The sequence below is a fragment of the Schistocerca gregaria genome, chromosome 8, assembly GCF_023897955.1.
Source record: "Schistocerca gregaria isolate iqSchGreg1 chromosome 8, iqSchGreg1.2, whole genome shotgun sequence".
In the NCBI taxonomy this organism is placed as follows: domain Eukaryota; kingdom Metazoa; phylum Arthropoda; class Insecta; order Orthoptera; family Acrididae; genus Schistocerca; species Schistocerca gregaria.
The window spans coordinates 496884226-496910287 of record NC_064927.1 but is presented as its reverse complement, the minus strand read 5'-3'; the positions used below and the strand labels follow the sequence as shown (position 1 = coordinate 496910287).

The following is a 26062-nucleotide window of genomic DNA, read 5'->3' as shown; positions in this document are numbered from 1 at the left end:
ACTGGTTTTTCATCAGTTGGCTGTCTCTGGAAGAAGGTAGCCCTTACTGCCTACTTCATTTTCAACAAATCCCCACTGTTATTTCTAATGGCCATCCTATAATACTGCTTTTGTTCTTCAATCACTTTGTCTGTCAGCCTGCCTCTTATGGTTTTACCATCAAAAAGTTTCTTGTCTCTGAAACTTTGCTTAAACTACCTCAACCTGGTGCCCATCCTCTTCTGGACATGGCCAATACAAACACGTAATTTAACCTTCATAACACAGCAATCCATAGCCTTCTATATAAAAAATTGCCGATTTTATTATATCTTGATACATGTAAAAATTTTAACATTTTCAACTGGTGTAGATTATATTAAAAAAATAAAATAAAATAATTTCCATGTGAGTTTATAAGTGATATATATATCATTTTATTCGGAAAAATGGAAATTTTATAGTGAGGTAAAAATGCGAAAATGTGAAAAAAAATCCGTTCTAACTCCCCTCAATGCATGGGTTTTTAGAAACTTTCCTTGTGCTTTTATACTGGAGATACCGAATATTTTCTTGAACAAAGAATCTGACATATATTAGTGTTACAGCAAGATGGCCCTCTCTTCTTCTTATCTTTAAAAAATGGGGTAGAGGCAACTTGTTTGTACTCTGTGTTGTGTATATACTGATCAGCTGAAACACTGTTATTTAATTGGCTGCTCTCTTTATTGACAAAGCTCACATCGGGTCGGCTCACAGTGCATAGTGCCAATTGTTTAACGTGAATTGTTTAAGTTTGCTCTGTTGATGCATCTGTATTGCCTCTAAGACAGATTTTCTGTTGAAGTTGGCCACTGGACATACTATTTCTATTTGTTTCACGTTACATTGTTGCCAGAAGTTTAGCCTTTGTGCATAATTTACTCTTACATTATTTTTGTTGTTTGTTAATGCAAGGCACAGTTCTTTGTTTACAAAGGAATCCTGAAAAGAGCTCAGTTTCGTTATGCAATAAAGCAGTGTTATCTACAGGAATATATTTCCAGAATGAGATTTTCACTCTGCAGTGGAGTGTGCGCTGATATGAAACTTCCTGGCAGATTGAAACCGTGTGCTGTACCGAGACTCGAACTCGGGACCTTTGCCTTTCGCGGGCAAGTGCTCTACCAACTGAGCTACCCAAGGACGACTCACGACCGGTCCTCACAGCTTTAATTCTGCCAGTACCTCGTCTCCTACCTTCCAAACTTCCAGTTCGAGTCTCAGTCCGGCACACAGTTTCAATCCGCCAGGAACTTTGATATCAGCGCACACTCCGCTGCAAAGTGGAAATCTCATTGTGGAAACATCCCCCAGGCTGTGGCTAAGCCATGTCTCCGCAATATCCTTTCTGAGAGGAGTGCTAGTTCTGCAAGGTTCGCAGAAGAGCTTTTGTGAAGTTTGGACGGTAAGAGACGAGGTACTGGCGGAGTTAAAGCTGTGAGGACGGGTCGTGAGTCGTGCTTGGGTAGCTCAGTTGTAGAACACCTGTCCGCGAAAGGCAAAGGGCCCGAGTTCGAGTCTCGGTCCAGCACACAGTTTTAATCTGCCAGGAAGTTTCAGGAATATATTTTCTCCCTCACCACAGACCTTAGCCACTTCCACTACATAGCCTAATGACGCTGCAAAATCTTAAGGTATCAAAGTGGACTGTTCCGGTGCAGTACGGTAGCGGAATTATTCCAGTATATACTGAAAATGCTAAAAAAAATTACTGAAATAGTTCTCCTTGACGTAGTCATAAATCAGACATTAATAATTGTCATCTTTGGAAATTGACTGAGACATTCTGTAGATGAACAAGTTTAAAATTCATGACCCTACAAAAACACACCTGAAAATAAATTTTCTAAATAATGAATATTTTCGAATTTGACCAGCGTCGTGTGTTTTTTTCAATCGTAATCTACACTGAGGTGACATAACTGATAGAATACCTCCCAACATCATTTGGCCTTCTGTTGCCCGGCGTAGTGCAGTAACTCGACGTAATGTATCCTCAACAAGTCGTTGTAAGACTCCTGGAGAAACATTGACCCATGATGTCGTTCTTTGGGAACATGAAGTCCATCAGTGGCTACAAATGGTCTCCAGCTAGCCAAATATAACCATTTCCAGTCTATGATCAGTACAGTTGGACTAGAGCACTCAGTCCATTCCATGTAAAGACAGCCCCTACCATTACCGAGTCACCATCACTTGCACAGTGCCTTGTTGACACCTGGGGTCCATGGATTCGTGGGGTCTGCTCCACTCTCGAACCCAACCGTCAGCTCTTACCAACTGAAATCGAGACTTATCTCACCTTTGCTAACAGCACGACCTCTGCTGCCACGGCCCATTAACGCCATATTTCGCCGCACTGACGCCACGGACACTTTCGGCGTATGTCCCTCATTGACTCTGCGGTTATCTCATGCAGTGATGCTTGTCTGCTAGCACTGACAACTCTAACCAAATGCTTTACTCTCGGTCGTTAAGCGAAGGCCGTCGGCCCCTGCGTTGTCAGAGGTCAGAGGTAACGGCTGAACTTTGGTATTATCGGCACATTCTTGACACTGTGGATCTCGAAATACTGCCCTTTTATACACTACTGGCCATTAAAATTGCTACACCAAGAAGAAATGCAGATGATAAACGGGTATTCATTGGACAAATATATTATACTAGAACTGACATGTGATTACATTTTCACGCAACTTGGGTGCATAGATCCTGAGAAATCAGTACCCAAAACAACCACCTCTGGCCGTAATAACAGCATTGATACGCCTGGGCATTGAGTCAAACAGAGCTTGGATGGCGTGTACCAATTTTCAGTTGGTAAGAGATCTGGAGAATGTGCTGGCCAGGGCAGCAATAGAACATTTTCTGTATCCAGGAAGGCTCGTACAGGACCTGCAACATGCGGTCGTGCATTATCCTGCTGAAATATAGGGTTTCGCAGGGATCGAATGAAGGGTAGAGCCACGGGTAGTAACACATCTGAAATGTAGCGTCCACTGTTCAAAGTGCCGTCAATGCGAACAAGAGGTGACCGAGACGTGTAACCAATGACACCCCATACCATCACGCCGGGTGATACGCCTGTATGGTGATGACGAATACACGCTTCCAATGTACGTTAACCGCGATGTCGTCAAACACGGATGCGACCATCATGATGCTGTAAACAGAACCTGGATTCATCGGAAAAAATGACGTTTTGCCATTTGTGTACCCAGGTTCAACGTCTTCTTCGTGGTGTAGCAATTTTAATGGCCAGTTGCGTACATTGTATACGTGATAGCGCCACCATCTGTATATGGGCATATCTCTATCCAATGACTTTTTTCACCTCGGTCTACAAAACATACAGCCAAGAACCAATTGAAAAGTCAGTTAATACAGTTTGCCTGGACAGCAAAGTAGCTGTCTGTTCAAGCCCACAGCCGCTCGGCATGTTATCTCTTCGATGCAACAATATAGCGCTGATTTGAGGCTTTCCCACAAAATGTATAGATTGTAGGGTAGAGTCCACGTTTTGGCAAGAAGGTTTAATCTGCCAGGAAGTTTCAGATCAACGCGCACTCCACTGTCGACCGAAGACTCATTCTGGAAACAGTAACGTGCTCCGATGGTCGTCCTATGTGTCACAGAGAACTACTCTAGTCTCCTATGGTAGTACGTCCGTGTAGTAACAACGGCATCCCACCTTGCCTTCTGAGTTCTTCGCCTCTTCTTATCAAAATAATCTATTATAATAACTTTGTTGCCACAATACTGGACTGCCGGACCCGTTTGTGAGCGCATGGCTCTGGGGATTGCGAAGAGAAACGTCGTCCTCAAAAGCAATGGGTCTTGTGAAAAATCTCCTGAAAATCCTCTGCTCGTGTTTCGTTTGACGTAACAATTAACACCATCCTGTTAATTGTAGGTTACTAGAAAGTAGGCATGGTGGTTATGGCTTCCCGGTTACACCTGTTTCTTTTGTCTTCTTCATTTTAACCTGACTGTTAAAACCGCTCAAGGTAACCAATACCTGAAAAGACTGATTTTCACTTTTATTGCTGTTATTTCAAATAAAAACAGATGTCGTGAAAAAACTGAAAAATTCTGCGGCAACTTTTGCTTTATAAATTTCATTGTAATTCAAAATCAAAATATCAACTAAAACTGACAAATAAAAGTAAACTTACTACAGCCACAGTTCGCTGCTCTTCTCGAAAAATAATGCTATAAATGATCACCAGTAGTCTTTTATCGATTATAATTTTTTGAAACTCTGCTCAAAAATCGTGTTGTATTCAAGGAGGGCTCCGCTATTTGTATTTGTATTTCTTTATTCATTGTGTAAATCGTGATTTAGCACATAGTTTGTGCAAAAGATGAAGGGCAAGTCAGGTTTGATATAGTACATAAAAGTCTGTAGATACTGTGGTTTAGAAAAAATCATGCAATACCTGTTGAATATTGGCAACATAATTATAAAAACAATTAGATGATTGAAAGAATAGTATAATTAAGAACATTTGGTCAATTAAACTATATTTTCTTGGTGCTCTAAAAACTCAGAGACAGACTAGAAGCAGTGGTCAAGCAAGTACTCTTTCACTTTCAGTTTGAACTTATGTATGTTTTGCATCTGTTTTAGAGAGGATGGCATGTGGTTATACAACAACTCCTCCCCTACAAATGTTTGTACTTACTGTACTGATATGCACGTAAAGCTTCCATCTAGTATCATGAGAGCGAAAATAAGTTCTGCTTAATTTTTTTAAAATATCCTTACTTTTATGGAGATGAGTACTTCATAGATAAGTAAACACCGAAGGGACAGTATATTAAGACTTTTAAATATTGGTCTACAGCAGTCTCTGTATTTAGCATGTATTATAATTCCAACAGTCTTTTATTTTGTTGCCTAAATCTGTTTCTGCTGCTTATCGAGTTCCCCCAAAGTATTCTTACAGAATAGAGAAGTGTATTTAACTTTTTGTTTACATTATTCTTGTGTGTCCCCCGTTTTAGGTTATAATGGGTAAGCATACCTAAAAATCATGATTGTTACGATTACTCAGTTCGAAAGTGTGAAAACAGAGTTTGGAGTACCCTGTTTATCACGTTAAGTTATCTTTCTACAAGGGCTACAATCAAATAAATACATATTATGTAGACATAGCCACCAGCTCACCTCCTTTATATTTTTATTTCATACTAAGAATGAATGAATGAATGAATGAATGTGTGAATTGAAGTCAGTCTCGACTACAACAGCAAAGATGGTGAAGGTGCAAGAGAAGGGCGCAGCAAGAGCGACAGCGAAAGATCAAAAGTTGCTGTGTTTCCTGCACCGTCACTTTTGGATGGTATTGTTTTTTTACTCTGAAGCAGCCACATAATTATGGGTTCGGTTACTTCCCCACGTTTATAGTACGTCAACATAACTTTAGGTATATCAGCCAAATTTCCTTTTTCTTCCAAGGAACATTGTTGACTTTTTCCAATTACAAGATGCGGCAAGTTTGTTGTGCATTATCCACTTTTTAACCTTCTAAACAAATTGAGCATTGTACTCCATTGCTAATGCATTCAGTACAGTACTTTAAGTGTGTATGCGCGTATTCCAATACATCACACACGTTAAATTTCTAATGAAACACACTGAGCAATCAAAAATATATATCGATATTTGAATGTAGGGAACATAATTCTTGACCAGTCAATGTCACTGCCAAGTGTTTCAATTTATCTAAACTGTCTGCATAAATAAAGCATAATTTTTTTCGAAAAGAAAACATATCAAATGATTTGACTACAAGTAAGAAATAATATAGATGAGAGAAACATTTGATTCACCTCATTTGCTGTATATTTTTACATCATCATTCAAAGACCCGCCAAACGTTTCTCTGGTCTAGTTCATTTCTTACGTTTAGACAAATCATTTCACAAAACATTTGACGAGTTTGTTTCCTTTTTTCCGAGTTTTATTCCGAAGGCATGATCTTATTGGCATCTTGTTTGCTTTCCTTGTATCATCCGCTCCGGAAATGTTCTTAGTTCAGTGCTTCATGCGAAGGAAGCCTATTGGACAATTAAATCTTACACCAATCTCTCCCTTTATGCACAAAATAACTAGGCCTTGAAGAGATGAACTTTTCTACATTTCAAATGCACTGTTAACGAAATATTTCAATGTTCCTTCAACCCTCTAACTTTTTATTAATTGCACTGACCACTTTCAAGCAATTAAATAATTATTTTGCAAAACAAGACCTCATGCTTGTCAATTTGATACCCTATTTGCTCATTCCGTCTTCGTATGGCTATAAAAATTCGGACAAAAAAACCCATGTTGAAATTCATAGCGAGATTTGTTTGCGATCCACTCAGACATTTGCCCGTGAATTAATCAAAGACGAACATATACCTCTTTGCTTCGTATCACCTGTGAAAACCTCATTTCGAAATTTTGAACCGCTTGAGAAATACGTCGATTTTTACAACCAGTGATTCACGCAGCACAGGAACGGAATTGGGCACACAGCGTGCCACATGTTTGGCAGATATAAAATCCAAAATCGCGAGAACAAAGAGAGACACCTGTCTGATATCGATTTCAAATGCAATTTTGATACGTTGGCAACACTTCGTACACAGAAACGTATCGTCTTGTGGCGTTGCAGCACTCCGTATGTCCGTGCTTGCTATGAAAATAGGACGAGGGATCCGACTTATACAAGACCCCTTTTCAGTTTCGCTTTACCCAGACATGCTTCAGCACTTTTGCGCTATCTTCAGTGAGTTATTTTATTTTCTTACGGTAAAATTGTTGTTACATATTAACATCTAGAGAAACTTTCGGTATAAAATGTTTACAATTGTGAATGAATAATTGTGGCAAAATTTTATACATCCTTTGTTTACAGTTCACAGTTGATATATGTATTAACGATTTGATACACACTACGTTGTTTATTACATTATGTCTAAAGTTCTAGTTGCACCTTGTTTGGCAAAAGAGTGGATGTATGCATTAGTTTACATACAACAACAAATTTTACTCTCAAAAAGATGGACTACCCATGGGTTCCCCAATAAGTGGCCCCCTAGCTGACATTTTCCTCCACCATATAGAAAGACAAGTCTTTGAGAAAATAGTAATACCAAAAAGCACAAACTAATATATTGAGACAGATATGCAAATGATATAATTTGCTTAATAGATGAGCCACAGACTCGCATTAGAGAACTTCATGACAACTTAAACTTCACCCACCTACAAATATAGTTAACTGTTGAAACACAGACAGAATTTTTTTTATTTTACCATACACAATAGAAACAACAAACATGAATTCAAAGTCTACAGGAAACCCACAGTCACCAGCTCCATTATTCATAACCGATCCAATCACGCAATAACTAACAAAGAAGCCAGCATCAGATATAAACTACACAGACTGAACAAAAGACCCATGAACAAACATGATTACATACAAGAACTGAATAGAATAAAACAAACTGCAGAGGAGAACGGATATGATGCAAAGAAAGTAGATAAAATAAATAACAAAATACTAAACCAAGCAACACATAACCATGAAACACAAACAGCCACACACACTCACTCACACACACACACACACCTCACTCACACACACACACACACACACACACACACACACACACACACACACGCATATACACATGCACACACACACACATTCACACACAAACACAACACAATACACAACAAATCAGCAGACAGTGAGCAATAAATGGCACATAATGACTTTCAACAACGCTCACACGCAGGGTGGGTAATATACTAGAGAAACAAGGACTCAACATAGCATACAGGACCAACAACAAAATACAAAGCAGACTTGGAAGAAATACCACCAACACTGTCAAATACAGCCTATCTGGTATATACCATCTTAGTTCCAACTGCTGTTAAACTGTATATGTGAGTCAAACATGCAGGAATTTCAGAACCAGGTATACAGAACACTTCAGAGCACTGAAAAGCAATAGCTCACACTCAACATGCCCAAATCACCTTTTAGCACACTATCACCACCCAACAAACATTGAAACTGACTCACAGATCCTTAAAACTAGTAGCAGCTTATACAAAAAAATTACTATAGAGGAAAACTATCACATCCAAAAGTCAATAGGCTAGTGAAAGAAATTACTAAATGAATACACATCACTGTGCAATAAAACTCTCATTGTCACAATTGAAGAACTACACGAATAAGTAGAGTGAGATTTTCACTGTGCAGAGGAGTGTGCGCTCATATGAAACTTCCTGGCAGATTAAAACTGTGTGCCGGAGCGAGACTCGAACTCGGGACCTTTGCCTTCCGTGGGCAAGTGCTCTACCAACGTTTTTTATTTTTTATTTTTAAATCTCATTTTGATCGTTTTCGTTCGTTGTATTTGCTCGGTGCGGACGTCGCGAGACATCCGTTTATGTTCGTTGTTGCTCGATTAACACAGTTTTTTTTATTACAGAGGGCAGCTAACCCTCTGACCAAACACGCTGAGCTACCGTGCCGGCTATCAACTGAGCTACCCAAGCACGACTCACGCCCGGTCCTCACAGCTTTACTTCTGCCAGTCCTCGTCTCCTACCTTCCAAACTTTACAGAAGCTCTCCTGCAAACCTTGCAGAACTAGCACTCCTACACGCATAACTCCCACACCAAACCAACTCATAAGAAAAAATACACTCATTCTCTCTCTCTCTCTCTCTCTCTCTCTCTCTCTCTCTCTCTCTCTCTCTACCGTATTCCTGAACACACACACACACACACACACACACACACACACACACACACACACACACAAGCGCGCGCGCCCACACACACGAACACACAAACCAAAGACCTCAAACGCCAAATACACTTCAGTCTTGCACGCCTCACCCAGAAAAACATGCCACGAAACAAATGAACACTACACAGCTATAACAATACGCAATGACGGCGAAATCTCCGCCCATGTTGGAAAATTCATAGAAAGTATGTTGTCAAACGACCATAAGTCACAGACATCAACGTATTCACCTCGCCAAAACATATTAGAAAACAGTACAACATCAAAGGCGTAAGTAAAACACACACAAAAAAACGTGTTATACACTCATTTCCGTTCGTAAAGGCATAACAAACAGAAAATAAGTATTACATTTTGCTGTTTGCAGATGACAGGTTGTAGATTGTGTAGCAGACTAGCTACCAACATAAACACCCAATAGCTTCCTGTAAGGTATGTAAACTGATGCGTACATCCACTCTAACTAGAACTTTAGACATTACGTAATAAACATACAGTGAATCAGGTCGTTAATACATATCCGAACTGGGAATTGTAAACGAATGGTGCATAATGTTTTGCAACAGTTATTCATTCACAATTGTAAACATTTTGTACCAAACGTTTCTGTAAACATTAATATGTAACAACAATTTTACAGTAAGAAAATAAAATAACCAACTGCAGATAGTGGATAAAGTGCTGAAATATGTCTGGGTGAAACGAAACTGAAAAGGTGTCTTGCATATGGCGGAATTCCTCATCCTATAGAAACGTATGACAAAAAGGACTATACACATAGTCTAGGCAATGCTTTTTTATCTCTGCGAGCTATAAAATAATTCGCGCAGTCGTTTACTAAGTCTCGTGCAGCACAGTAACTGCCACAAATAACGAAAAGAAATTCTGCCCTTTATCGAGCAAAGACATCAAGCTCTAAGATGCAAGAAAATAATTTCTTTTCACCAAATCGTTGTCTTAAAATCAGGCGATAAGTATTTCATGACACCCGGCACATTTGCTCGAGCACTTCACCGAGAAGGTTCCTAGTTACTGTTGCCACTATCACTCACTTTGCAGTGACAAGATTCGAATGCGTTTGATTTCAAACGTCATTAGTTACAGCAAACAACAAGCAGCAGTACAGAGATCATCCTAGGACACTTCCGTAGCTAAAGCTTACAGTCGTATTTCGTCTCCCGATGCAGTCGTGTAGGACGTGGCCTTAATGTGTAACTGAGAAATAAGTTTAAAAAATAAAACAGCCTCCCCCAACAAATTTCTTCTAACGTCTTGTGTGTACCTAATAGGGACTCAGCAGAGTGGATAAAGAGATGGCGTAACGCAGACACAGCACTCACCCAGTATGTCGGACTGAGGCAGCCACTTGCCCGTCTTAACATTCGGTGGTTGACCGGGCATGGAGTCCGTCTCCCATTTCCACAGGACTCGCTGCTTCAGCTGCGAAAACACCTTCAGGAAAGCTGACCGTTTCTCCTCTGGCCAATGGGCACTTTTCACGTTGGAGCCCATACTGAAGTATATCGCTCCGTCTGTGGCCTCGTCCAAAAACTTCTGTATGTCCTGGGGAAGAGGAAAAATACGAAAAACATTTGCACAACTAACAGAATATTTTTTAAGATTTAATATTCGCTGTAATTACATTTTAGTACTGTATTTAATATGAAGCATGTGCTCCCTGGATTGTTTGCTGTGCCAGGCAACACAAATTTATAGGTTGTTCATTGCAGGAAAGTTATTGCTATATAATAAATAGACCTCTCCAGAAGTATTCAGCATTCTTAACAGTGAAAGCGCCCAATCGTAGGAATACTTCTGTTACTGGTAATAACGTGATAATCGTGAGCTTTGAATCAATTCTTGTATTGGCCATACAATGATCTTTATAGAGTGGAATTTCGCTCCGACTCCTAAAGACGTACCCATTGCTGACATCATTAGCACAGTGGAACATCTCCTACAGCGAGAGGGCCGCCATCGGGAGCTAAGAGAAGATCCAGATTACCTGCATACAAGGGCAACGCAACAGTGTTCCTATCCCGACAGGATTGTGCTGAGATGATGTCGGACCTACTTGGTGACAGCGCATACCGCAAGATTGACACTGATCCTACCAAGAGGGTCGAGAGCAAGACTCTGGCGCTTCTCAAGGATTCCGGCTACCCTGACGAGATTACCAAGAAGCTGCGCCCGAGGGTTGCTGTTCCTCCTAGACTTTACGCACTGCCGAAGGTGCACAAGGAATCGATTCCGTTACGTCCCATTGTCAGCGATATTGGTGCCCAAGTACCTTCTGGCTAAGCACCTCAAACAACTGCTTAGCTCTTACGTTGGGTGATGTACACAACATATCCGTAACTCCGTGGATTTTCTGGGACGCATCAACAACCTTGCGCTTAAGGAATCTGACATACTGGTGAGCTTCGACGTGGTATCCCTACTCACTAAACTTCCGTTGCAAGAATCCTTGGAACTCATCAGCCAGAAATTTGACGAAGAGACCACCAACCTTTTCAGACATGTTCTGATATCAACTTACTTCTTATTTGACGGTGAATACTACGAGCAGACAGAAGGAGTAGCCATCAGGAGTCTACTCCCACCCGTTGTGGCAAATATGTACGTGGAACATTTCGAGGAGGAGGCTCTTGAATCAGCACATCTTTAGATATGTGGATGATACCTTCGTTATCTGGCCACATGGAAGAGATAAACTGGCAGACTTCCTCACACATCTCAACTCCAGACACGAGGATACTAAGTTCACCATGGAGATCGAAACGGATGGGATGCTTGCTTTCCTAGATGTTTTGATTAGAAGACGAGGTGACTGCACTTTGTGCCACAGCGTCTATAGGAAGAAGACGCACACCGGTTTGTACCTACATGCAGATAGCTGCCACCACCCGCCACAAAAGAATTGCGTGCGCAAAACTCTTGTACACAGAGCTCACACCATCTCCGACAGGGACAGTCTCCAACAAGAATTGGACCATCTGAAGAACGTGTTTGGGAGGAACGGTTACAAGGAAGGGCAAATCTGGAAGGCTCTACATCTCACACCTGCAGCATCGACGGAAACTGAGGATGAACCTCAGGAGAAGGTGGCCCTGGCTATTATTCCGTTTTGTGGGGCCTTATCCGGAATAATTGGACGGATTTTACGTAATCACCTAGTGGAAGCCATCGTCCGTCCTCCAAGCAAAACCAAGAGATTTCTTGGTAGTGTCAAGGACAACCTTGGTCTACGTAAATCAGGGGTTTATCAGATACCTTGCAAATGCGGTAGTGTACACATAGGGCAGAGCATTCGTACCATTGAGGACCGATGCCGACAACATCAACGGCACATTAGTCTGCAACAGCCCAGAAAGTCGGCAATCGCTGAACATTGCCTGTCGGAGCTGGGCAGCACGGATTAAGACCAAACCAAAGTCCTGACACAGACATCCAAATACTGGGACTGTGTCATCAAAGAAGCCATAGAGATCAGAGTAAGGGAGCCACAACTAGATCGTGACAGCGGTTACATCTTTAGCAAGGCGTGGGAACCCGCGATCACCCGGATTAAGGAGAAAAAGGATATTTCCCAGAGTGTACCGACTTCGGGGGAGGAGGGGAGAATAAGGAGAGCGGCGCCGGCAGACCCTGCTGAACGAGAAGAGCGCAGGACGCAGCGCCCAGGCGGCGGGAGAACGGACGCTGTAGCTGGACCGCACCGCCTCATAGGAAGCGCCTATGGGAGGAGGGGCAGGGGGATTGTCCTATGTGCAGGGTGTTTCAAAAATGACCGGTATATTTGAAACGGCAATAAAAACTAAACGCGCAGCGATAGAAATACACCGTTTGTTGCAATATGCTTGGGACAACAGTACATTTTCAGGCGGACAAACTTTCGAAATTACAGTAGTTACAATGTTCAACAACAGATGGCGCTGCAAGTGATGTGAAAGATATAGAAGACAACGCAGTCTGTGGGTGCGCCATTCTGTACGTCGTCTTTCTGCTGTAAGCGTGTGCTGTTCACAACGTGCAAGTGTGCTGTGGACAACATGGTTTATTCCTTAGAAAAGAGGATTTTTCTGGTGTTGGAATTCCACCGCCTAGAACACAGTGTTGTTGCAACAAGACGAAGTTTTCAACGGAGGTTTAATGTAACCAAAGGACCGAAAAGCGATACAATAAAGGACCTATTTGAAAAATTTCAACGGACTGGGAACGTGACGGATGAACGTGCTGGAAAGGTAGGGCGACCGCGTATGGCAACCACAGAGGGCAACGCACAGCTAGTGCAGCAGATGATCCAACAGCGACCTCGTGTTTCCGTTCGCCGTGTTGCAGCTGCGGTCCAAATGACGCCAACGTCCACGTATCGTCTCATGCGGCAAAGTTTACACCTCTATCCATACAAAATTCAAACGCGGCAACCCCTCAGCGCCGCTACCATTGCTGCACGAGAGACATTTGCTAACGATATAGTGCACAGGATTGATGACGGCGATATGCATGTGGGCAGCATTTGGTTTACTGACGAAGCTTTTACTGACGAAGCTTATTTTTACCTGGACGGCTTTGTCAATAAACAGAACTGGCGCATATGGGGAACCGAAAAGCCCCATGTTGCAGTCCCATCGTCCCTGCATCCTCAAAAAGTAATGGTCTGGGCTGCCATTTCTTCCAAAGGAATCATTGGCCCATTTTTCAGATCCGAAACGATTACTGCATCACGCTATCTGGACATTCTTCGTGAATTTGTGACGGTACAAAATGCCTTAGACGACACTGCGAACACCTCGTGGTTTATGCAAGATGGTGCCCGGCCACATCGCACGGCCGACGTCTCTAATTTCCTGAATGAATATTTCGATGATAGTGTGATTGCTTTGGGCTATCCGAAACATACAGGAGGCGGCGTGGATTGCCCTCCCTATTCGCCAGACATGAACCCCTGTGACTTCTTTCTGTAGGGACACTTGAAAGAGCAAGTGTACCGCCAGAATCTGGAAACAATTGAACAGCTGAAGCAGTACATCTCATCTGCATGTGAAGCCATTCCGCCAGACACGTTGTCAAAGGTTTCGGGTAATTTCATTCAGAGACTACGCTACATAATTGCTACGCGTGGTGGGTATGTGGAAAATATGGTGCTATAGAGTTTCCCAGACCGCAGCGCCATCTGTTGTTGAAAATTGTAACTACTGTAATTTCGAAAGTTTGTCTGCCTGAAAATGTACTGTTGTCCCAAGCATATTGCAACAAACGGTGTATTTCTATCGCTGTTCGTTTAGTTTGTATCGCCGTTTCAAATATACCGGTCATTTTTGAAACACCCTGTATACATGGGGCCGGCCCACCGCTGGTCAGTACATCAGCGCACCTGATGATGGCAACGTGGTCGATTGCCGAAATATTGTGTCCTATGCGCACTCTTACCAGGCTGTTCACCCGAGATTTATTTTGTCAGTTCTCAACTTAAGAGAGCAACGAGGAACCGACAAACATCTTACGTCTAATGATGTGGCTCGTATTGCGTAGGCTAAACACTGTAGGCGGATGGGTGCCAACTCTGGCACATGCAGCGGCCTTGTAAACTTCTTTAAAACGAAACGTAGCAAGGAGTGCTCTTTCTTCATTGGTCCTACACTATCTCCATCTGAACAGAGATTAATTGTCCACATTTGGATCAAATCTTGAACTATGTTGTCGAATGTACGTCTCCAGCACAATTAGTGGCACAGATTAGCAGCGCGCCAGTTATCACGGGGTGTACGGAAACAGTGCAAGATGCGTCTATCTGACGTAACGACTTGTTTACTTTCCATCCAGATACTGACTTAGGCGTCAGCAGTAAGTAACAGCGGTCGCTACGATGGCGAGCTTTCCTTATACACTTTGTATACTGCTTCTTAATACGTCTTGTAACCTCATTCAAGATCAGCGTTACCAAGTTGAGAGCAGTTTGAGGCAGCATGAATGGTAGTTGTCTCAGTAACGCCGCAAAGTGTATAACACTTCTGTACCTACTTCGTGCCCAATATAACGTTAACATACAAGAAGTGTTACCCTCTCGGAGGAATTTTGAAGTTTGGCCGTGTGTTTACCTAATGGACAGAGGATATCGAACATGAATTTCATATAAATGGCAATTCGTAGAAAGACTTCAATTTTGTGATCTAAGAATGTAATGAAATTCTCGTGAATGAAATAATAAACAATCGCCAGCCTAGTCAGGCATAGTAATTAAAAGCATTAAGTTCAAAGAATTTAAATATAATTTTGCAAAATGGACTTTGAGTCTTTTTCTCTTTCTAAAGTGCAATGAACACACAATAAGACCAGACAAACTGAACAGTGTATAGCAGTATGAAACTTCCTGGCAGATTAAAACTGTGTGCCCGACCGAGACTTGAACTCGGGACCTTTGCCTTTCGCGGGCAAGTGCTCTACCATCTGCGCTACCGAAGCACGGCTCATAGCCGGTACTCACAGCTGTACTTCTGCCAGTATCATATCAGCGCACACTCCGCTGCAGAGTGAAAATCTCATTCTGGAAGTGTATAGCAGTAGTTATCGTTTGCATATATTAGCAATCACAGAAAGATAAATAGTCCTTTACTCCTGTTAATAATAATCAGTACCTCAATCATTAATCATTTCAGCAGCAAAAAGTTATCACAGGCATCACGAGACTAAGTGAAGCATGACAAGAGTCCTGGTTTAAATAACACACAAACATCACAAATGCAATAAAAGAGCACTGTACAAACACTTTTTTTACCATGTCTCATTTATGGAAATACTTTAGATTTCTTTAGCGAAAGCAATATTTAATTTAACTTTCTTATAATAGAAGAGCATATAGTGGGGCCCATAAACTGTCATTTACTCTACAGGCAAATTCATGACTATTTCTAGAGACAAATTGCACTGCACTAATATCGATTTCTAACCCCACTTGTATTTGCTTGTATTTCAGTACTATATAGCAATTCACTCAAATGCTATTCTCCAATAAAACTTCAGAGATTGGTTCATGCTAATAGTCAAAGCAAAATCAAATTTCCTGTAAGTCAAATTATGTGCCATTTTCATTACCTGTGAAGCAGGTGGTTTACCTAGCAACATTTATACACATTAACTCTGAAGCTTTGGCACATTCAAATTAGAAACAATTCAGTGATTACTCAGGAACAGGATACTTGGTGTTTTGCACGTTTAGGATAGGACCCTAAAATGATTTTATAGTCAGGACAATTTCAAAGTTCACACACATGTTATTATCACTTAAATTGTTATTGAAAAAGCATACCCACCAACATACTAAGACACGGATCTGACTTCCCGAAGTTGGCAGAGCAGTGGCGCAATAGTGGTGGCAAGCACGTGGTCTCACTATCTGGTCTCACCTCTTGCAGTTTAAGGCGCTTTTCAAATTTCTTCTTGGCGACATACTAATCATTTTTGAGCCATTCCCTAATAAAAGAACACCATATTACAGCCGAAACCACATCCAAGGCAATTTCAACAGAACTCGGCTTCCCAGTGCCTCACTTGTCACCCACTGTATTGACTGTACAACTGCTGGCCACTGACTGCGTAACGTGCTCTCTCTCTTGCCGCCCAGATTGACCGCCAAGACCACCTTTTCCCACGCACCAAGCCCCTTCGGCAACGGAGGGAGTTCCCTACACCTTTTCCTTCATATAATACAGCTTCCCTAAGTATGAACCAGTATTCAAAGTACAATTTCTCTTTTATGAGCATACATATTTTATGAAGTTTAATTATTTCAAAACATTATTAAACCTTTACAACATATACTTCATAAAGTTCCACTTCCCTCTGACAATTCAAAGACCTCAACTAGTACAGCACAATCACTTCAAAGTTACATACACATAATTACACTGTATAAACTACTTACAATGGATAATGGTGTTACAAGTGTTGTAACGCGTCCTGTAAATACTTAACTGTATGTGAATTTCAGCTGCTTTATCGCCAGAGGTTGCGAATTTATTGTTCAAGAGCACATTTCGAGTCAGTGTCTTTCAGGGCGCCTAACTCTGTCAACAACAACCTTTCGATCCTGGTTGTATACATATTTCACTGTCTATATATCACAATAAATCGGCATGAAGAAGTTTAGCGTATGATTTTGAAAGTACAAATATACAATCAGGTGACAAAAGTCATGGGACACCGATGTGCTCATACACAGGTGGAGGCATAAAATAAAAGCGCATTGGCTGAGCTGTCACTTGCACTCAGGTGATTCACATGAAAAGGTTTCCGGCGTGATTATGGCCTCACGAAGGGAACCAACAGACTTTCAATGCGATGTGGTAGTTTTTAATTGGTTAATTTTTTCAAATCTGACAAACACTTTACAGGCATTGTTTTTGTGGCTTTTCCTTCGTTTATAGAAACCAACGGGATGAAAGTTTTCTTCTTTCTGTTATTTGATAACTGTAAATTACAACCTACGATAAGTTAGTATTGGGACAACCTATATTCTGTCGAACTCAACAATGTTGCCAGATGTATCAAAGATGGTGGTGATGATGTCATGGAAGATGGCGGTGGGAGACTTGGCAACAGCACATGACGTCATCCAAGTCAGCGGCTGTGACGTCATTCAAGATGGCGGATTTTGATGGGAAGATAAGTCACTTGGGTTACCCCCACTAGCCTAAGTCACCCAATCGCCACCTCTTCCTAGGAGCTGGCGCCAAGGTTGAATTTTAGTGCTAAAGATAGGTCAATTGGGCTTTCTCTACTAACCTATGAAAATCGCGGGAAGATAGGTCACTTGGGCTATCTCCCCTAACCTAACTCACCCGACCGACACCTCCTCCTAGAAACTGGCGCCAAGTTTGATTTTTGGTGGTAAAGAAAGGTCACTTTGGGTTTCTCTACCAACCTAAGAAAATTGCAGGAAAGAAAGCTCAACTCCACTAACCTAAGTCACCCGGCCACCAACTGTTCCTAGGGATTCCTGGGAAAAGGACTCAGGCTGCACTGGGCTGGTGGAGAAAGGAAGGAGTGTACTTTAGTTATTTTCGAACAATTTGTCATCACAGTGATACTGAACACACGCTCTGGCATGCCACACAGCGTACAGATCTGCAAATTACTCCTAAATAGCTCATGTATAATGCTCTGCACATACACGTCCTAATTGTAAACTATCAAAGTAACTCATTGCACAGCCTACAGACCTGCAAACCACTCGTAAATAATGCAACTTGTAAATTGTCAAACTAATAATCCATAGAAAAGACTCTGTAAACATGCTTGGTAATTATCAGCTGTCGAAATCATGCACCAGTCTTTATTTAAACAATTAGAGACATTACCACCACCCAGTGTGTTCGCCAGGAGGTCTGCACTCCAAGTGTCCTAGTACACTGTACCACCAGGAGAGGGCGATGTCGTCCATTCCATGACGTAATCCAAGATGGCAGCCATGACATCAGCTGATGACGCAAGTGCCGTTATCCAAGTTGGCAGCAAACAGTGTGTTCACCATGAGGTCCAAGCCTAGTACACAGTACCACCACCAGAGGGTGTTGTAGTCCATTCTGTGATGTAATTCAAGATGGTGGGGTGTTATGGCAGGAAAAGGACTCTGCCTCTGATGAACATAAGTCTTTATTTTCCAGGCAGCCTCTCCACCGCAACATCTAGAGTCCAACTGACCTAGCACAAAGAACTGCTACCAGAGGGTACTGGCATCGCTTCTGTGACATAATCGAAGATGAAGGTCTGAGGGGGGGAGGGGGACAATGGGGCGAAAATGACTCAGCCTGCGCTGGGCCACTGGGGAGAGTAAGGGAGGATTGTACTCTATTTATTTTGAAACATTTTATTTAGGGATGTATATTTTTCACAATGACACGAAACACTCGCCCTGATGTGCTTGGGGTCACAATACACAGTTTGCAGACCGGTAAACTACTTCTAAATAATGCTCTCCAGACACGCAGACCACTCCTAATTTACCGAAATAATTTCAGCACAGACATGCAAACCCCTCCTAAATAATGCAGTACACTGACGTGCAGACACGAAATCAACTCGTAAACTGTCCAAATGACACACAGCACAGCCTACAGACCCGTTCTCTAAATAATCCAGCAGACGCGCAGGCAGCATGCGCAATCACCCTCAACCACCCCCTGTCCACCAGGCTGCACAGGTGGTTACGTGCAGCCCCAGCGAAGTGACCCGGCCGTCAGCTGTCAAACTACTCAAAGGTGTCCTCAAGCATGAGCCGGCGACATCCCTTTCATACTTGATACCTGAGAAATTCCCCTTGAAATTCGTGTTCACCTAGGCACCGTTGCTGACGAGACCAGATGGGACTGCACCCGCTCCAGGGGCGAGCGCCATCACAGTTGCGAGGTGCCACTGGATGCAGGTGAAAGTTGTCTCTAGTTTCGTTTATACAGTCAGTATTGTACTGATGTTACAGAACGCCAAGGCACACTCATGCAGTTACCACAAGCGAGACACCTCCGGGCAGCACGTGTCTTTACTGTTGATGACAGAGTAGCACAGGGCGCATTGTCCCTAGCGCAACATGAGAGACGCATCTAACCATACTTAGCTGCCCAGTGTGACTGACGCAACGTCGTGCGTAGCTACATACCATTCCTTGCGTATCTAGCAATGTTCCCAATTTTATACTGAATCCACATGGCTATCTAAAATAATAACTGAGTCGACCTCGCGGAAATTGTTTAGTGTCCCAGAAATATACTCCTGGAAATTGAAATAAGAACACCGTGAATTCATTGTCCCAGGAAGGGGAAACTTTATTGACACATTCCTGAGGTCAGATACATCACATGATCACACTGACAGAACCACAGGCACATAGACACAGGCAACAGAGCATGCACAATGTCGGCACTAGTACAGTGTATATCCACCTTTTGCAGCAATGCAGGCTGCTATTATCCCATGGAGACGATCGTAGAGATGCTGTATGTAGTCCTGTGGAACGGCTTGCCATGCCATTTCCACCTGGCGCCTCAGTTGGACCAGCGTTCGTGCTGGACGTGCAGACCGCGTGAGACGACGCTTCATCCAGTCCCAAACATGCTCAATGGGGGACAGATCAGGAGATCTTGCTGGCCAGGGTAGTTGACTTACACCTTCTAGAGCACGTTGGGTGGCACGGGATACATGCGGCCGTGCATTGTCCTGTTGGAACAGCAAGTTCCCTTGCCGGTCTAGGAATGGTAGAACGATGGGTTCGATGACGGTTTGGATGTACCGTGCACTATTCAGTGGCCCCTCGACGATCACCAGAGGTGTACGGCCAGTGTAGGAGATCGCTCCCCACACCATGACGCCGGGTGTTGGCCCTGTGTGCCTCGGTCGTATGCAGTCCTGATTGTGGCGCTCACCTGCACGGCGCCAAACACGCATACGACCATCATTGGCACCAAGGCAGAAGCGACTCTCATCGCTGAAGACGACACGTCTCCATTCGTCCCTCCATTCACGCCTGTCGCGACACCACTGGAGGTGGGCTGCACGATGTTGGGGCGTGAGCGGAAGACGGCCTAACGGTGTGCGGGACCGTAGCCCAGCTTCATGGAGACGGTTGCGAATGGTCCTCGCCGATACCCCAGGAGCAACAGTGTCCCTAATTTGCTGGGAAGTGGCGGTGCAGTCCCCTTCGCCACTGCGTAGGATCCTACGGTCTTGGCGTGCATCCGAGCGTCGCTGCGGTCCGGTCCCAGGTCGACGGGCACGTGTACCTTCCGCCGACCACTGGCGACAACATCGATGTACTGTGGAGACCTCACGCCCCACGTGTTGAGCAGTTCGGCGGTACGTAACCCGGCCTCCCGCATGCCCACTATACGCCCTCGCTCAAAGTCCGTCAACTGCACATACGGTTCACGTCCACGCTGTCGCGGCATGCTACCAGTGTTAAAGACTGCGATGGAGCTCCGTATGCCACGGCAAACTGGCTGACACTGACGGCGGCGGTGCACAAATGCTGCGCAGCTAGCGCCATTCGACGGCCAACACCGCGGTTCCTGGTGTGTCCGCTGTGCCGTGCGTGTGATCATTGCTTGTACAGCCCTCTCGCAGTGTCCGGAGCAAGTATGGTGGGTCTGACACACCGGTGTCAATGTGTTCTTTTTTCCATTTCCAGGAGTGTAGTTAACACTCGCTTTCTTTATGTGTCAGCTTGTATGCATTAAAACTCTTGTCCTAACAGAACCTGTGTACGAAATAGCGTAGAATAACGTCGAATGCAGTCTTCCTCGTGAACCTAAGGTGGTACCCAGTCCATCACGTGTTACCACCTCTGCTTTCAACACACACAAATGTTCCCACCGCTATGTAGAGTCTCCTATATCACAGCACAAAAAATGTCATTGGCTCTTATCGAATTTACCTGCTGAATTACTGATGTCGCCAGTATCATGACACCATGTACCTTTTCTTTTTTTCTGCAGACAGGACTTTCAGCGCTAAAATTATTTATCACAGATCGCTAAATTGCATTGACTGGTTTACTGTTAACGATCACAAGTAGACAGTGCTTTAATCCACATACAGGACATGTGGCTTTATATTAGTAGAATGCGAGCTATGTCGCACGACTGATGTATCTGGACAGAACAGTGGAAAAATTGACATGCAGCAACTTCTTCTCTAGAGTGCATCAGTCAACCATTAAATCGTACTTCGTTACAGGTCCATCTCAGTCGAGCACCCCATCCACTCTCTGTTAAGCTTAAACGCAGATGCGAGTAAGTTTAGAGGTGAATGGTTGTCAGTCTCCCTGAGAAGCATCAAATACAGCAGTCAACTCGTGTGTATCACTGGTACTTTACTAGACATACAGTATAATGCTGCCACGATGAAAAAAAATTGACTGCCTCCCTGATTCCCTTCATTTCGATGTCGACGTTTTCTTGGATTCCTCTTGTTGCCGGATGCGTGTTCCCATGCACCATTTGTTCGGCGCGAACCAGAAGATATGCAAGTACTTCCTCAATTTCGCTGCATTTCGGTGTATATTCTGTCAATTTATACTTATTTCCTCGTCATTTTTCGCAGTTGTATCTATTTTATGTCGGATCTATCTATGCCCTCATGACCTACCCTCTCGTTCTGTGTCCTAAAATTGCTTGTAAATGCACCACAGCTGCCAACAGCTACCCCAAATGCACTGATCGGGAACCGTAATATAGCACTGTACTCGACTGTATACAGTCACCTCCACATTTGGATAGCGTTTGCACTGTTTTCTGTATGTCTGTGTATATGCATTTGTTGTGGAAGGCTCCCAGGACCCACAATAGACCCGAGTTAGCGTTCAAATGTGGATCTGCCGCGCATTACATCCAGAGCGCTGTTGAGATGTGGATCCACAATATGCCACGAACGGGGTAGGGTTTGAAGCTGGATTCACAATACATCGCAGACTATATTGCCTATCCGGACTGGGTCGTGGGAGCCGTGCAGTCATCTATCTACATTCGCAATGATATTCGCAAAGTAGAGAAGGGGTGGTTTAGCTATGATACTGCAACTGAGGAATCATGCTGTCACATCATTGGCAGGTGATGAAGTTACTGCAAAATTGCTAAAATTGTTCACACTACCAGATGTGTTGCTTATTACTACAGTACATCAGCGGTGTCTTTTCCACACAATCCGTGCATTGGTGCACTGTTGGTTACCAGATAATGATTGACTGACAACGCTTCTTTGAGTTGGGTAGTGCGTTTTATGCATGGATGACAACTTCTGGGGTTTGCTAACAGTGATCGTGTACAGGGGTGTAATGTGAGAAATCAGTCGAAAGGGAACACAGAGCCATCATCTATTCTGTCACTGTGACAAATGAGTTTAAATGTAGAAGTCGTCAATAACTTTTGGGCATCAGTTTGGAAACTCTCCACAAAGCAGCGAAACTCTTCTAGTTTCTTTATGTTGTAACTGTCTAACTGACATCTGCAATGGATTAAAAGCTGTTTATTTAATAGCATCGTCTCACATAGGCAACAGCAGCAGTTTGTCAGGTAAATCCGATGACGGGCGGGATTACCCGTTAGGAATGCTATTCTGGTAAGCATTGCGAAATCTCTTTCTCTGCTCTGGACCGCACTGCAGCTATGCATCATTGCGCCAGCATTGGTGCCCAGGTGACCTTTATATCAGATGAAGTTAGTGGAGCTTTTATAGGTCGTAATTTTTCTCTGTTGGGGGGTAGAGAATAACGATGATAGCATGTTGGGCTGATTGATTTGAATGAACATGGATCTGATTCGGATTGTAGTATCTGTATGTAGTTTGGAGACGTACCACATTGTGCACATTTCCGCTGAATGGTCAAAATACAGTCCTGTTGCACTAACTATTTCTACAAGCGTTGCAGAAGGTGGTGGATACGTCTTTCTCTGACTTGTGCTCAGTTCCGACTTAAATTGGAACGATCACATGTGGAGAGCTGTAGAAATGGGATATGTTGCAAGATGTGTGACTGAAACCACGCTGGAGTTTTAGTGAAGCAGATAGGTTCGGGAAATGTAACTCGTTTCAAGATACATGAGTGTCAGAAATACAACTGAGTAGTGGTTGTAATCATTAAAAGAATTGTCAATAGGATCCTACACAGGTGTGTGCTTGAATGGAATGACCTGTTTCCGAATTCTAAACATCATTTCTAGTGCATAGTGTAACACTAGAGATCTGAGCAGCTAGTGTACATTTTCTTACGATATCAATCAGCACACCATCTACTACTGTTTGTGATCCTTCTCAATCAACCATCGCCTATAACTCAGAGGATATATCACTGAACCTCTGACAAGAGATCGAGCGAGAATGTGCTACAAATACTGTGGAAATATCTAGCTGCAGTGGCGTGAGAGATTGACAAATACCGGTTTCATACCATGTTCCTTAGCTGAATCACTTTCTTAATTGAGTAATTTTATTACAAGGTTGAACTGTCGGTGACGTGTTGGTCTGATACTATATACTGCGATCGCCGTCATGGTATTCGTCTAAAAAAAAAAAAAAAAAAAAAAAAATCTCATACAGAGGCAGAGGTAATGTCCTACCTCGATTTGTGAAGTGGGTATAGCTTTTAACATTGATACTTGTATGCATGTATTTCCAGAGGCAAGGCCATCAACAGGGTGTATTTCCGATACTTCGTTCATTGTCGTATGTCGTTCAACTGAGACTGCGATCGTGACAATTAATTGAAAGTCCAGGGATGAAATATATATGTGACCAATTTCTTAGGATGATTGATTCTACCTGTGTGTGCTCGGCCTGCAGCGCCAGTGACCTGTGAGGGGCTGATTCATGTTTCCCTTTGACGGTAAGACCTGTCAGAATGGAGAGGTCTGTTGGAGTGTAATTAAGGTGTTGTCCTCTAGACTACCGAATAGCGAACTAATACTTAGTATGTGTTGGATAGCTTTTATAATTCCATGGTAATTTGAGAATGAATATGGATTTGCGTTCATGCTGGACCATTATTCCCTCCCATGTAAATTGTTCGGTTGACTGCTTCTGCACATTTCGGGCCTTTATTTAGTTGAGAGAAGATCGATTGTGGTGTGTGCATTTGGCGTGTGGGAGACACGTTTGCCTGTTCTCTAGACATTGGAAAAAACTCAGTTGTCTTCTAATTATAGGGATGATTTGGAATCTGTTATATCAGGGAGATCGGTATTCGTGGGTGGAAATACCATTTTTCATCTGTTTGTTTGTAGTTACTCAGTGGTCTAGAGCACGCTCCACCTAGCTAAAGGTTTGGGTTTCTATGGAAATAATTCTCAGTGTACATCTTCGAAATTATGCTGAATGAGTGATCGGTAGGTTTCTGCTGTGTGGGAACCATGCGAAATTAGATATGTACTTGTAATCCCAGAGTCTTGAGATGGGTATAGAAACACGAGCCAGCAGGCAGGTGTGGACGAGAAACTGTAACATGTTGTTTGTACCGAAGGATGGGGGGTGGGAGGGGTGGGGGGAACGAGCCAGTCTTCGCATAGTAGTTCTCAGAGTGACTTTGATCCACTGACGGCTTTCTGATGTAAAAGGGATGATTTTGTATGGCAGAGGATATGAACTGTTCGTTTACTACATTGACAAGGTACACGGTGATATACTGCTGGGTTGGAGATCAGTTTCACACTCTAATATTCAAGCTCCTGTCTTCAGTGAGAGAACAGTGTCATTGTGAAAGAGTCTTTCCATATTTGACGACATATATGGCACTTTCCATGGTTTAGTTGTCGGTGTAATATGGTGATCAGTGAAAAGTAGTTTATTGCCGCTGAATGTCACGTCTGTAGAAAGGAAGAAAAGTCGGATTGTGCTTTCCTAGGACTGAGGAGCATCGTGACATATAGCTGGTGTGAGTGTGGGCATACCATAATTTTTCTGGGTTCTGTACTGATATAAAAGATAACTGCACTGCTTGTGTAAAATGTGTATCTGTTGTACTGTAAAGTTACTGTGGCTTACGTTGTGTAAAACGTGTATATATCACATTGTAAAGTTACTGTGGTTTAGGTTGTGGCATGACTAGAGAGGATGACAGTGTCCTACCGTGAGGGCCACATAGATTCAGCACATCGATAACTGCGAGCGTATGAGAGAGAATTTTTATGTGGAAAATTACGTGCACTATAGGTACTGAGATTCGTTCCAGAAGCACAGTCGTCAAGAGGAGACATTACCTGAACATCGATCGGTGTCAGACTGTAGCAGCAATCGTAATATTTAATTGTAGTTACAGTGGTAAATATGTTACTGGCTTCCAATATTCTTGTGAGTCTCGTATGCATGAGGGTCACTCCAAAAGAAATTCACACTATTTTTTTTTAATATCCCTGTTTTATTCTACATGTCTGAAAGTTTTATAGTGTTTAGATACATCCTTTAGAAACAATATTTTCATTTCTCCACATAATTTCCATCCCTCTCAACTGCCTTACACCATCTTGGAACCAGCACCTGTATACCCGCACACTAAAATTCTGGACCAACCTGTTGGAGCCACTGTTTGGCAGAGTTTACAAGGGATTCATCATCTTCAAACCTTGCTCCACGAAGAGAGTCTTTCAGTTTCTCAAAGAGATGATAGTCACATAGAGCCAGGTCAGCACTGTAAGGTGGGTGTTTCAGTGTTGTCCATCCAAGTTTTCTGATC

General features: G+C 42.9%; 1 protein-coding gene across 1 annotated transcript in view; it reads right to left on the bottom strand.

Annotated features, from left to right (window-relative positions):
- LOC126284858 (UDP-glycosyltransferase UGT5-like) overlaps positions 1-26062 on the bottom strand; it is a 110757-nt gene that overhangs the window by 21625 nt on the left and 63070 nt on the right. Inside the window, exon 4 of the mRNA XM_049984093.1 lies at positions 10191-10413. Coding sequence (XP_049840050.1) covers positions 10191-10413 — 223 coding nt within the window. The remainder of the gene's footprint in view (positions 1-10190; positions 10414-26062) is intronic.